The sequence below is a fragment of the Neophocaena asiaeorientalis genome, unplaced genomic scaffold, assembly GCF_003031525.2.
Source record: "Neophocaena asiaeorientalis asiaeorientalis breed wild unplaced genomic scaffold, Neophocaena_asiaeorientalis_V1.1 scaffold567, whole genome shotgun sequence".
Lineage (NCBI taxonomy): Eukaryota > Metazoa > Chordata > Mammalia > Artiodactyla > Phocoenidae > Neophocaena > Neophocaena asiaeorientalis.
The window spans coordinates 1,526,667-1,541,990 of NW_020173728.1; the positions used below are offsets into that span (position 1 = coordinate 1,526,667).

Below are 15,324 nucleotides of genomic sequence, written 5' to 3' on the forward strand. Positions count from 1 at the left end.
AAGCAAAGCCACAGAGTTGAAGTCTGTGGCACTTCAGGCCCAGGCTTTTCTGGAAGGAAGAAGGGCAGTGAGGAATCAAGTGGCTGAAAGCCACGTGGCGTAGCCCGGCAAATTCAGTTGTTAAATGAATGAGTGAACAGACAGGGGAGCGAAAGGAACAAAGCTGGAGGTTCCAGTTGGCCTGCTGTAAACAAGGTCGGGACGAGGGTAATATCTCAATATTTCCAAGGTGAAAAGACCTGAGTCTTAACTGCAGGGACACCGTAAGTCTGCAAATTTGAGGACTGGGTGGCCCCTTAAGGCTTCACTTTGTAGCCTGTGACTCAGAACTCCAGAGAAATACTTCCTCCCGTTAGTAATGTCAAACCCTCAGAAAAAAACTGAGTAGTGCGAACAATGAGATAAAACAAGCATTTCTAAGAATACAATGATTTTTAACTAGATGCTCTGGCGCACACAGAAGTAGTGTACACGCAGGCGCAAGTTTCCAGCTCTGGGCTGCTCAGTCAGGCTTCCATTACACACTCAAAGCTGCGTCAAGACTGAGTTTCAAAAGTACAAACTACTGCGGCTGAAAATACAAAATAAGGCAAGGGGTCCAGGGGTGAAAATCTACCCTTAGCTATCAATTCCAGACTGACGACACAACAAGAGAAATACATTTTTCCTTACTCTGTTACACAAGCTGGCTGAACCCCATCACCTATCTTCCTGCCAAGTGGTGATGGATCACCGAGATTTTTTTTCTTTTTGATACGCATTTTGTCTAGAAAATGGGAACAGAGAAAGAAAATGAAAATGTGCTGAATAAAGGGAGGCAGGAGAGCGATGATGCTGAGGAGAGAAAGAAAAAGCCTCAACTTCTTATCTTTCATTCTCTTTTATATGCAAATGTACACCTGCTAAAATACTTCTAAATCTACCAAGCAAAAAGAAAAAGAAAATATCTGGCCAACAAGTGCTTTTAACAACCCATTACAAGAGCCAGATAAACACGTGTTTCCCCAGCCTCTGAGGGGTGTCTCCGTCTCCAAGGCAGAGGCTCGGCCTGGCTGGCCTGGCTTTCGCAGAAATCCCTGGTGAAGAAAAGAAGAGAGGGAATAACAAAAGGAGATGCAAACAATGCCATACTACAGCTAGAAAAGCAACCCTGAACCGACAAAGAACTGGGCATCTCTAAGTCAGGAAGGATAACTGATTCCTGTAGGAAGCATGCAGAAATTCTAAACTTAAATTCGAAAAATAGTTTCTGCCCACGAGTTTCCCAGGGCTAACGCTTTTCATGTATTTCTGCACCCATGCCAATTTTTCATTCACACTGCACTAGATGTGTTGCTGATGGCGCAAACCCAGTTGTCTTTGCAAAATAAAACAAAAATTGTGGGATGTAACTCTAAAATTAATTCTAAAGGTAAATACTATTACTTAAAACCCAGAAATCACTTGTCTAGCAATCTACTCAAATTAAAACAAGAAACTATTAGGCTAAGGGTGCTTTCACAATTCTGAAAATACAAAAAACTCATCTATGTTTGGGAATTAAAAAAAAAAATGCCACACGGGACTTCCCTGGTGGCGCAGTGGTTAAGAATCCACCTGCCAATATAGGGGACACGGGTTCGATCCCTGGTCTGGGAAGATCCCACATGCTGCAGAGCAACTAAGCCCGTGCGCCACAGCTACTGAGCCCGTGAGCCACAACTACTGAGCCCGTGTGCCACAACTACTGAAGCCCACGCGCCTAGAGCCCGTGCTCCACAACACGAGAAGCCACCGCAATGAGAAGCCTGCGCACTGCAACTAGAGAAAGCCCGCGCGCACCAACAAAGACCCAACGCAGCCAAAAATAAAAAAATTAAAAAAAAAAAAAGAGCCGCACGTCTAGGTGAACATGAGAGGCACACAGGCTGGCTCTATAACCGGAATTACTTTTCATATCTAGACTTTCTGCGGTAACCACGACTCTACCAGCAATCCTGGGCCTGGGAGCCTCTTGTCCAGGTTTCCTCCGTCCTCACACAGGGAGGGCAGATGCACGGAGAAGGGAAATGCTCCCCGTTCAGATGAGCTGCCTGGAGATGCTTCAGGAAATAGATGTTTCCATCACATTCTGAATTTCTATGGGGCGATTCAACAATTACACCTGCAAGTAAGTGCCAGGCTTGTAACTGACCTTTAATGAATGTTCAAAAACTGAACTGAAACAGTTTTGCTGATACTACTTCACATGAAAATTCATAACCATGTAACACTGCTCAGCCATGGGAGGTGAAATTTCAACTCTCAAGGTCATGCAATCTTTAACTTTTGAGTAATTTTGATCAGGAAGCTGTATCTTAGTGGCATAATTAAATAGTCTTTAAAAGCAACTTTCTAGCAATTTGTACTCAATGATTTATAAAATGAGAAGATTTGGAAATAAAGACAGTAATATTCTCATCATCATCATCATTTATAGTAGGGCCAGGAACAATCACTGTACATGATGAACCAGAAGCCGGCAGTGTGAAATATGAAGAAATCCCTCCCCACCCCCTGTACCCCAAATTCACGACCATCCAGAACCTCAGCATGTGACCTTATCTGTAAACAGGATCTTTGCAGATGTAATTAGCGAAGGATCTCAAGATGAACTCATCCTGGATTTACACTGGGCTCTAAATCCAATGACTGCTGTCCTGCTGGGAAGAGGACACAGAGACACAGGTGGCGGCAACGTGAGGACGAAGGCAGAGACTGGAGTCGTGCTGCCACAAACCAGGAGCCACCAGAGGCTGCCACAGGCCAGGAAGGATGCTCCTCGGAGCCTTCAGAGGGCCCTGCTGCCACTTTGATTTTGGACTTCTAGCACCCACAACTGTGAGAGAAAACATTTCTGTGGTTCTAAGCTCGTGGCACTTTGCCACAGCAGCCCTAGGGAAATCATACCCTCCCTGACCCCTGATTGTACTGAAATATCTAAAGCCCAACCTCTCCCCTCTCTCCACTCAAGTCTCTTGCATAAAATAAGGGTGTTTCACACTATGACCTACAAGGGCTCTTTCGGCTTTGAGATCCCCTGCTCCATGGTTCTCAAACCCAGGGAGTCACCTGGTGTGTTACACAAGACTGATGCCTGGGGCTCAGGCCTGGAGGTTCTGGGGCACCCGGTCCGGGGTGTGGCTGGGGTGTGGGTCTGTTTTAAAGCTCCACACGGGATTCTGCTGTGTAACCACTGAGGAGAATTTCTCAGGCACTTCTGAGTTCATCTCCTTGAAAGCACCCAATCAAGAGCTTTTCAGAAAGGCGCCTTCCATTCTTCTATGACCACGTTAAACAGGCCCCACCAGCCTGCAACGTCCTGCGTGAGGAGTTCTCTGCTGTCGTGAGCAGCTGGACCCCTGCCACGGAGACGGGGCCAGGGCCAACCCAGCGGCACACAGTGCTTCCCTGGGCTCCCTTCCCCAGGCACAGCAGGTAAGGCATCCTGACTGACTGTGCATTTCCGGGACAGAAATGGTGAGGCGCAGTCTCAGGAAAGCCTGAGGAGTAGAAGTGCTTTGCCACTGGACTCCGCAGTCCTCAGTTGTCACTGCAGTTTTCTCTCCCAGGATAAATCTAGCCACCGGTGACAATGCGGCCACCGTGTATTTCCAGCCTTTTCCCAATCTGATGCAAAACTCAAGCCATGATGTTTGGGGAAGCCCTGCCCACAGCCCCAGGAGCACCCTGCAAATCTAGGCTGACCTCCCACAGAGCTTCTAAATGGACGTACCTCAGTCTGACCTGGAATATTTCAGCTTGCCAAAGAATATCAGTGAGAAATGGCATAGTCAGGCAACCACTTTCAACACAGCTTGACCAAGAGAATTGGTGTCAAAAGAATGAGAGGCTGAATGGACATTCTTAGAGGCTTAATCCTCTTGAGATAAAAGCTGAGAGCCCTTTTCACATGGAGCTTAAGGAGATGAGTTTTGCCAGGATGGGCACGTGGGTGGGAAAGTACCGGTGGAGTGACTGATGGAAAGAGACGGTGTTCTGGCCTAAATCAACAAGCGCTTAAGGAAACTCCTTAGTACTTTCATTTTTATTCATTCGTTTGATGAAATGAGTGCCCATTGTGTGCCATATACTGTGTCGGGGCTGGGTTTTTATGACATTTAGCATAAGCTGCATCATTTACTAAAATTAAAACTCACCAAATCCTCCTCAAAGGTAAATTTAGTATAAATACCAATAAAATTACCAATGTGGGAAATTTTACTTTGGGGGTATGAGTAGTTCAGAGGGAGACTTTCTCTCATAATCTAGACAAGCATGGCTTCAATTCTGGCCTAAGTGCTCCAGGGAAACACTGACCTGACTGTCCTGTACCCGCTTCGTGGTCTCAGGCTCGCCTAGGGGTACAGACTCACTCCGCTTTACAAGGGCCACCCCAGGACAGTCCACACTCAGAAATCCTCAAGAGCTGCCCACCTCTCCAGGCTTTGCTCATCATCACTCTCAAAATCGTCCTTGCAGGGCTCATCTTTTGTTAAGATACAAACCGATTCAGATGCCGTGATGCAGGCGCCTCTCATAAAGCAAAAGAGGCTGCATGGTGGGATGGAAGGACTTCAGGGCTTAATTCCTGAAATTTGAGTGTGATTCAAGATCTGACACATTGGCTATATGGCCCTCAACAGGGCTCTCAATCTTTCCAAGTATGCCGGACCATGTGTAGAACGATTTGCTTACCTACAGGGCTCCTGTGAAGGTTAGAGACGATGGAGGCTTAGGAGGGCAGGGACCTGGTCTTTGGCTGTCCCTGGTATTCCCTGGACTCAGCCCAAGTAAAGGTGTAACATATATGCAAATTATATATTATTCTTAAATAAAGAAAACCACACACTCATAGATAATCGCATTAATCTTTGATTTTGACCTGGATTCTTTAGTGCGAACGACCAGACTAAAGGAAGGGGTAGCCTGTGTCAACAAGCAGATCACAGGCTGTGGTTGTGTGCGTGGGTGTGTGTGCAGGAGGGTGTGTACGTAAGTCTCCGCACAGATGACAGGAACTAGTGTGAAACTCACATTCCCCATGACAGTGACTATACAAGGCCGATGCCTTCAGAGCGACAGCAAACTCTTTTAAATGGTGGGGATACGCAATAAGAAGGGAAATGAATGAGAACGTCGGCTCATTTGATCCCTTCACTACGGAATGAGAATCACAGGCTTAGCATCAGAAGCAATGTCATTGCTCCCAGAAGCAAGAACCCTTCCACGGAGCCCCTCTAGAGAGCAGGTTCCTGCCACGGTTCAAGCCCTGGCACAGAACCTCGTGCCTGGAAGACACCCGACTAAAAAGGCTAGAGAGTTCTGCTGTTACTGGGTGTGGATTCCTTCGCTGCAACACTCACTAACAGGGCCCCCGAGTTACACTCTATGACTATATTCGGTAAATCTGGCAGCCCCGCAAATATTTAAGAATAGCTTTTGTGCCCTTCTCAGGTTAAACTTTCCCAGGACCCTCATCATTCTGAAAACGGTGTAACTTCAGAACTTCTGCCCAATTTCCTGTGCCGGACCCTGATTTCCCTGTGACCTCGCTCTACCATATCCCTTGGGAGATGGCTATAAGGCAGAATCACATAGAAGCACCCACCCTGAGGATGAGCACTTCCGAGCTGTCCAAAGTTACTACTGTAACCTGCTGGTTGTTGATGCAGGAAGCAGCTTTAACAAGTCACTTTCAATCCTGACATCACCTGGGTTTAGTTACACTAAAGAAACAGAGCAGGAAGTAAAGAGCTGACAACAACGGCTGATGCCAAAGCCCAGGATCCACCACCACATCTCCTCAGCTCCCAGTGGGCAGCCTCACAAATGTTCCTTCTCTTTGGAATATTCCAGAAGGACTGTGGCCCACACAGACAGGAGAGCCTCAACAGAACTATTACAAAGGAGGAGGTGGCCTCCATTATCTTAAATCAAACGATACACCTGCCTTACTTCACCAAAGGCCGAATCTCCAAATAATCATGGCAAAAGACACAAACATTTAGTAAAGAGATTTAGGTCAAGAACTTGGAGATCAAAGGAGCTGCAATGACAGACTCAACCAAGGAATACGCAGAGACCATGGAATATGCAAAGCAGAGATGCACAAGGCCTCCGGCAGGAACTAGGCGGGACGTGCCGAAGAGGAGGGGTGTGGTGGCAGGGCGCAGAACGGCAAGGCTCCCACTAAGAAAATGCTTCGGAAAGCTTTTTTTACATCCCCCAGGTTATTTTATATGCCTACTGCTTTGGCCTATAACAAGCACAAAGCATTTTTTAAACTGCGAACTAGATGGATCAATGACAATTTCTTTAAAAAAACCTTCATGGCAAATAGTCCGTATTACTTCTAGGTACATCACACCTCTTCCCACGTGAAGAGAAGAAAGACTTGAAACCCTGGTACTTGACTATCTCCTCTCTTAAGAAGAAATTCTGAGATATACAGAGAACAGACTGGAGATTACTGGTGGGGGGGTAGGGGGTGAGTGATACAGGTGACGGGGGTCAAAGGGTACAAACTTCCAGTTATAAAATCAGTAAGTCCTGGGGATGGAATGTACAGCACTGTGACTACAGTTAACACTGTGGTACCGCATATCTAATGTTGCTGAGAGCGTAAACCTTAGAAGTTCTCATTACAAGAAAAACAATTGTAACTACATGTGGTGACGGAGATTAACGAGGCTGACTGCGCTGATCATCTTGCAACGTCTACAAACCGTGAACCATTACCTCGTGCACCTGACACGGATGTAACGTTACATGTCAACAGTACCTCAGTTAAAAAGTCCCATGGGAAGACTACATCTGTATTAACTTGGGGACAGTCACTGACTGATACTGAACAGCTGAGGAAGAATAGGCAATGAGGTCACTTCCTGGTTCCTCCCCAACAAGCCCTTAGGACTCTAACTGAAACAAATTCAGAGGTCATTAGAGATCCTGCACTCAAAGGTAGATGCAAAAGGGAAGCATTCAAATGACTTCTTGGATATCTGCAGTTTGGGATCATCTACACTTCTATTAACTCTGCTAATAAAAAAATAAACAGGGAATTCTATCAGAGTTTTCTCAAAATGAAGAATAAAAATGCAATAAACGTATCACCAGGGAAAATGTTTAAAAGAAAAGAAAACCTCTGTATTTTGGAGTGAAATATTATCTGATGCAGAATATATACAGTAATTGCTCTACTATAAACTCCTTTTTCAAAATCAGAGTTCATTCTGGATACATGGGTTTAAAATTAATCATCAGGCCATGAATCATATTGCCATAAAGGAAACCATTCTCTTCTGCTTATGAACAACAAAACACACACATATGCAGATGCATGCCTCAGTACCTCCGTGCAATGTGTGTTTACTTGCATAAATATTTAAAGTCAGACCTTTGAATTTATAATGAAGTAGCACACCACTTTACAAAGTAAGGTACTAGTAAATTTAGATGTACGACAAATAAGAACTGTGTTCAGAATACTAACTGCTGCTATTGATATTCTAAAACTAAAATACGTAATGACATTTAGATTTCACCTAAGCAGACCTAACATATGTGCAGAAATCTTAACAGATCTTAATGAAACTTTACTGCTAAAATTTTTAATGATCAGATGGGCTTTGTAACTGAGGCACAAGCAAGCTTCTTGTCCAGCACTGTTTTTTTTCCTGCTCTTATTACAGTATAATGATACATTCAATTATTACAGGAAAGAAAAGAGGGAAATCAGAAACATCTGTAGTTGGCCATATAATGACTGGTGTTCCCCACGGGGGCTGACCTTTTCACACAGACGCAGGTGCTGAAAGGCTCATGGGGGGGTGGGACACTCACGCGTGTAAACGTAACAATTTTGAAGGACTCAGCAGACAGGGTTATTTTCTACCTTCCTTTATGTTAACCTAAGCTCACACCTCATGCTCTCAGGATCGATCCCTTGCTACAGCACGTGGTAGTGGAATGCACTTGCTCTTCGCAGGGTCCACAGCCACCAACCTGAAATGTTCTGGTTACACAAGGAAGTTGAATCTGAGGCCCTCAGGCAGCCACGACCTTACCTGTGACTGGCATCCTCGCTGCCACGCTTTCTTCTGCGCTCTCGTCTCCGCAGCCACTGGAAACTTCTAAAAATCAAACATATGATAATAAAAATGTATTTCAAGGTTATATGGATGGAATAGGCCTTTGTCTGTTTGGTTTTTTAACTGCCATTCCTTTTATTTGCATTGCCTTCCCGTCTTCTTTTCTTGGTCAGTTTATCTCATCTGAAATACACTATTACTAAAGGAAACCTATTCGAAAGCTAAGGTATCTCTATGTTGCTTTCATGCAAAATAATTTAACCTTACATCTATCAGACTTGTGTGGGGCTTAACATAAGTGGGCCTCAGGTCCTGTGCACATTATCAACTTCTGACAATATCCTGAGCAACTCACAGCTGTCTTGGAAATGCCATTATAGCAGTTTACTGGCACGTCTTAACAGTAACACTAAAATAATCACAATTTCTAGATACTAAAAATTGCTTATTAAATTTTGGGGTCATAAATTCATTGATTCTTAATCATCTGTTTAGACTTTTATAAGGTTCTATTATAATTAAAAAGAATGTTTAATAATTTTGAGTAAATTCTATTAGGTGATATCAAAAACTTCAGTTCTTTACGGTATCATTTCAATGGAATCGTCTTCATCTTTGTGGGATGATCAAAAAGTATATATTATCAATTGTTAATTTTGTTAAGATTTCATAACTTACAAAAACATATTTTATTGGAAATTTGGCAGAACTGCAGACCTACGATTAGGTTTCCCAGTCTTGAAACACCTATTTCTGGAAGGTGGTATAAAACAAGTAACATGTCATGTATATTGAATCACAGGGATTCCTTAGAAGCTTTATTTTATGGGCACACTTTGAGAAAGAGGGTGTCACATTGATTCTGAACGCAGTTTCGCTGTGGACAGACCCTTAACAATAGCTACCTCGTTCCCTTGTAGGAACACTGCTGAGCCACAGAGCAGGCTTTCCGTTCTTCATTCCACTGTTGTCATTCAGAGTGGATGGCAAGCTGCAAGATGATTCACTGCTGTGAACAGCCGACCTATCCTTATGCTCTCCCGTGAGGCCTTTTTTCAATAATGCTGTTGCCTACGGTGCATAAAAGAAAGCACAAAGAAATGAAAACAAGCCGTGGTGAGTCACATTCCCCTTGGTCTCAAAGACCCAGCCTTCAAATGTTATTTTAGGTTAAGCTTTACTTAGGATTTAATTTGTCTCCTGACATTTAACTGAAATTAAAATGTCTTCAAGATAAAATAACACCTGATTATTTTCCAGCGTAATTTAATTCTTTACAACAACTTACACTCACAAGAAGACATTTTTTGAGGACTGAATCTTATGTAATGCAATGTTTTTCTACTTGGGAAGTATGTATATGAGACGTGACCACCTCTGTTAACCTGGGTGGTTTACCCAAGATCTACTCTTTCACTGCACGAATCCTGTTTTTCAGGCACGTGAGGACAGAGTTGGTTTGGACTGAGAAGGAGACCTGGAAAAATGTGACCTTACGGTATCCCCATTCTTCAAGAAATGACCCCTGAACTTCCCCTCAATGGGAAGATTGTGGAAAAACTTGGGGGCGGAGGAGGATACACTAAAGCAAAAAGAGAGCCGACCTTATTGGAAATCATAACCTTCAACGAAGGATAAAGACACTCTGTACTTTGCCACTAAGCCTGCCGGGGAGTTTGAGGAAACTCAGCTGCCACATGGCCTATCTGCTTTCACAGGGCACTGAACTGTCGACATTGCCAGAAGTGTCCTGGGCAGGGAGGTGGGCAGGGATTTTACCACAGCCAACGTGAGAGGCAGAGAAAAAGTGGCACTTAATAGGATACGTTAATACTCATGCCAGTGCATTTCCAGGTCAGCACTCCTCCCCCAAGAAATAAAAATATACTGGTGACCAGAGCTGAACAACCATTGGTGCCGCTGTCCCGCTGCCAGAGCACAAGCCTCTCTCTCCCCCTACTCGGAAGTGGAAGCCTGCCCCGGCGGTGGGAGAGGAACACTAGGTGGTGGCACCGACCTCTCCCTGGTACCTGATGACAGTAGTAAACACGGGGCAGGGTCCGACCCACTGTGTGGGGAATGGACCTGAGACCCTCAAGGGAAGGGGGAGCTGGGCAGAGGCTCCCTGGTCATCTTCTGTGCAAGAGTGAAACGGTAACAATGCAAACATCTAGTGAACAAAGGGGAATATCATACTCTTTCCTTGTCATCAACGTGAAAGGATGTGAAGAATCGCCGAGGCCAAACCTTGAAGATTGAGCCTTATGAGTTTGGCCGAGGCCACGGTCATACGCCTTGACATCCCTGCAAGGCTCTTGCCTTCGGCCCGCCTTAGGACCAGCTGGCCTCCAGGACCCATGGCTTATCCGAGGGGCCAGAAGTGGACTGAAGGGGACTTAAGGAGTTCTAGTCTCCTTGGCCAAAAGACCTGGCGTCAAGTTAGCCTTGCAGCCGAGACCTGTCTGTCCAGTTCTTGTAACCAGGAGCTTTTCCTACATTTGTATAAAGTGGGCCTTGGATTTTACTCCAACTGGGATAACTCTGGAATGAACTGAACAGGAGCCCTGTTTCTGCCGACTGGCATTCAGGTGTACCATCCTCCCTTGAAGCTCGGGCCAGGGCTGGTTCCCATCACTGGCTGCCATAGTGCCCAGTCCCAGCTGCCCATGTAAACCACGGCACTGCACTTGCTTCTAGAATCTGTCCAGAAGGACAGAAGCTACCATCTCGCAACCATCAGGATGCTCTCTGGACCATCCTAGCATGTCTCATTTCAAGATCTCTGCCCATCCTGATCTAGTCTGTCTGTCCCCACAGAGAGTAAGCTCCTATTCTGTGCACCCAATAATTCTGGATATATGGAAAGCATTTTAGGAGATGAACAAAAAGAATTGGCTTAATCTCTGTAGTTAAAACTATAATTTTCTTTTTCTGATATTTAAAATAATCCAAACTTTCTGAGAGTGCCTCAAGTATGTATTTCTTCCTCATATTATCTTATGCAATAGCTGTAACTAATAATTTCTTGGCATGACTTCACAATAGCCACTGTCTTAACCCACAGTTTAAGAATAAAGTTGTTAAAGGACTGTTGAGGCTTTCTACACTTTATACTGTAGAATTTGCAGACAATGGAGATTGTCCTAGATTTTCAATAACTCGGATTACTTCTCACTAGTCCCTCCGTGATGACACACAATCAACATCACTGTTTTGCACGTTCCTTTCATGTAAGAACTTCTTTTGCTTTAGCTGGGTTCCACCTGGGCTTCAAAAGAACACAGACTAAAGTGCTATAATGATACTGCAAACATCCTTCTAACAAGCCCTCGTAAGCTTGCTAAGAATACCACCAGTGTCACCAGCTCTATACTGAGCCTTCTTTTTGCACCATGGTGAGTAAGTGCAGGGCACACTGCAGGTTTTCATTTATTTCGTATATTTTATCCCATTTATCTTCACTACTTAATACTCATATCTCTAGGATTTCTCTTACTAATTCTAGAGATAACTTCTCAGAGATGAGTATTTTATATCTATAAGGGTTTTTGATGGATGGTCAAATTACAGCATGAGAATGGTTGGTTTGACTCTGCTGGACCATGAAGCCAACAGAGATGGCGGTAGATCTGCCCAGCGGGTCATCCGCAGAGGAATTCACAAGTTAAGTCCCTAACAAGCAGGAAACAATGACAATATGGGACAGAAACAAAAGTCAGCCTGAGACAAGGAACGGTAGGAAGGTCCATTCAAAGGGCCCATCAAAAACAACTTATGCAGAGTCAGGAAAAACATCTGTGATACATTCTCAAGATGTACTGTTTGCAGATCTTTGAAAAGGTGCATTTCTAAGGAAGGCCCCAAACGGAAGGAGTTTGCAGTGTGACCGGCGAAAGAACTAAAGCGCAAAGAGTGAGCAAGCTGCCCTGCACGTCCCACCTGTGACTGAAGGGCTCTGCAAAGTGGGGCTCTCTACCTGAAAAATGCCACCAAAGATGGACCTTCTGATGGTGCTTATGAATGGCCCGTGCTTGGGTTCCAACTTATTTGTTAGGTAGTAAAGGCTCGCTCTCATCTCATACATTTGAAGCCCAGTGGTGGTGGTAGTGGTGGTGGTGCTGGAGACTGCCTCATCGTTCTTAGCAGTCTGCAGCCTAAGTCAACACCAACGAACTAGTCCCTCACTTTTCTAACCTTCCCAGGAGCCAGGAGAAAGCGCTCAGAAATTCAGCGCCAAGGCACACACTACTTACAGGATGACTGAGAGTGACACCTCCATATTTCAGATCTTATGAAAGAAAAACTGTCCTATGAGTTACGCTCAGCAGGACACCTAGGATTAATTGGCTCATTTTCTCAAAGTTCTGTCTAAATATGGATCTTGCTAGGCCTAGAACCCTAAGAGTCATCTAGGTTGACTCAATTTACATCTAGAAACTTATCAATTGTGAAATTCACAGGCATAAATAGATAAATGAAGATATTAATGGAAAAGGCTTTGTATCCAAACACCATTAAGAAAAATGAAAGGTGAAAATCAAACTGCTCAAAATATTGTAGCAAATAATACAAATTCATATATGAGTTCTTAAAAGTCAGTAAGGAAAAATATTACTAACCTAATAGAAAAATGAGCAAAGAACGTGAACTGGCAAATTACTAATATAAAAGAAGAAATACAGATGGCTAACAAATAGGTGGAAGAAAAGTGTGACCGCAATTTGACCTCCCTGGCACTTCTCAATTTGGTGCTCAAAAAAAAAAATTGATAGTATCCAGTTTCATAAAGAGCTCAGAGAAAGGATATTTTCATCCATTCCTGGTAAGTGATGACCCTTCCAGGGTGAGATCTGACAGTGCAGAGCAGAAGCCTGAGAGACGCACATACCCTTTGACCTAACAGATCTACATTTAGGAAATCATTCTCAGGAAACCGCATGGGAATCTGTAAAAACTGAACTGCTCAGATATTCTTTGAAACCTTTTTACTAGAGGATAAATTAAAAACAACTTAAAATGTTTAACACCAGGAGCCTGGTTAAAGAGACAGTGGAAGAGCCACACAGGGGTCTCTGTGCAGCCGTTAGAAAGGATGTAGAACACGCAACGGCATGAAAGGAAGTTCACCTGTGACAAGTGGGGACCATGGAGCCCGTGCACACAAACAGTATAACCCACGTTTGTCAATATGTTAAATATTAAAGACCATACATCGCAGTGTCAACAGGGTTCTATGTGGACAGTTGGATAACAGGCAATTTTCTTCTTTTTGTTTACCTTAATATTCCAAGTTTGGTTTTTTCCCTGTTACTTTTTTAAAGAAAACATATGCTAGCTCTAGAAGAATACGGTTTCTGCAACGGGTGCTACAAAGAGAAAATGAACGTGAAAGCACTTAATAAAATAAAATTACCTTCCATATGTAAACCAGTGCTGTTAATGCAGACACAGAAGAACAAGAGAATGAAACACCACAGATGTTGACAGCCTGGATGTTTCCCCTCATACACAGATTAACTGACCCTTCCTCAAGAACCTTCCTCCTGCACACCGGAAGTAATTTTTCAGTGTTAGAGAAACGCGAGTATCATTACTTAAGTTTTATCTGAGTTATAGGAGAGGAAGGGGATTTCATCGATGTAGCACTGAAAAGAAAGGGGAAGTATTCATATGAGCCAGTGAACGAGTATTCAAGAGAGAAGAACAGAACACCAGTCCCTCATTTCAGGAGAGGGGCAGGGGTTTCTGTGGCCGTTCCCATCTGCTCTGCAAGTGACTCCGGCAGGCTGGGCTGCTTTGCCTGCAGAGGTCCCCCTGGGTGGAAGCAGGCTTCACTTGGGAGAAAAGCAGTATTAAGGTACTTTGTATTTTAATGAAGCACCCAACTCATTTTTTTTTTTTTCACATAATTACAAATTTTCCTGATTTAAAAGCATGCAGCTCAATTATGTAATTGCCTAATAGGTTATGCGGGTGCTGTGGATCTTATCTGGTCTCAGGGGGACATAATCCAAATTTCAGCAGCTTTAATGATGTATTTACTCAGGAGACGGGTTGACTCCAGCTGACAGCAAGGGACCCACAGGTAAACATCATTTACATGTGGCTGTTTAATTAGCCATTTACCCAAGAGATCAAAGGAAGTATTTCTGAGCTTCATTAGACTCTTAACCAAGTGATGTCTAGTAGTGCTTCCTTAAATTTTGAAAATCTTCTACTTTTAAGATTTTATCTACAGAGAAACATTGAACCCATACTATTTACTAAATGTATATATTGTTCGAATACAGGAAAACAACTCAAAGACACTTGACTATGCTAATCATAAAACGATTTGTGAATCTAACAGTCCTAGAGCCCAGAAAAGCATTTTGTTCTCACGTCTGTAAGGCTTGCCCCTGCCCACATCATTCTGGTAACGTTAGTCTTCAGGGCCGTACATTTTTTCAGTCGCAACCTATTTGAGAAACTGATTGCTTGCTTCTATTTTTAAGGAAGGATTTTTTTTTTGGCCATGCCACAGCATGCGGGATCTTAGTTCCCCAACCAGGGATTGAACCCGTGCCCCCTGCAGTTGGAAGCATAGAGTCTTAACCACTGGACTGCCAGGGAAGTCCCTTAAGGATGGATTTTGTCATTCATTTATTAGTAATTTTTATGGCTGTCACTAAGATGATTTAAAAAGGAACAAGAAATCTACTAGGGGAGGAAGAATATCATTTGACTCATAAACTGTTAATTGGGAAGCCCCCTTCCCATTAATGATGGAGCTATTATTTGAAAAATTATGAGTGAACTGGTCGTCTGGAACTTGGAATATGTTTTCCTGATATAAACAACACCTTTAGAAAAAAAGACGATGAGATGGCAAATGGCAGGAGACCAATACTTATTTCACCCTTGACATGGCTGAGATTTGGGGTAGCCGCAGTGAACAAGAATGGAAAATGATGTCGTTACAAAACAGTACTAAATACGATGGATAATAAAACCTGAAAACAAAATCCTTTTTAGGATCTACATTTATCAATAGGTATGGAACGGATCTAAAAAGCACAGGTTCTGTTCCTCCTAAAGAATACTGTTCTTTCTTTAAGAACATTCACACAAATGGTACCATACCTCAAACAAAACAAAACAAAACTAAGGGTTATTTACTGAGTCACACGCAATGCAGTAAAATGAAAATGTGTGCAGGAAGGATGCACACAAG

At 43.6% G+C, this 15,324-nt stretch overlaps 1 protein-coding gene across 1 annotated transcript in view; it reads right to left on the reverse strand.

Moving 5' to 3' along the window:
* KIZ (kizuna centrosomal protein) overlaps positions 1–15,324 on the reverse strand; it is a 108,868-nt gene that overhangs the window by 19,301 nt on the left and 74,243 nt on the right. The window contains exons 8-9 of the mRNA XM_024750782.1: positions 9,017–9,182; positions 8,088–8,153 (exon numbers count right to left, since the gene is read on the reverse strand). Of these exons, the coding sequence (XP_024606550.1) occupies positions 8,088–8,153; positions 9,017–9,182 (232 nt within the window). The remainder of the gene's footprint in view (positions 1–8,087; positions 8,154–9,016; positions 9,183–15,324) is intronic.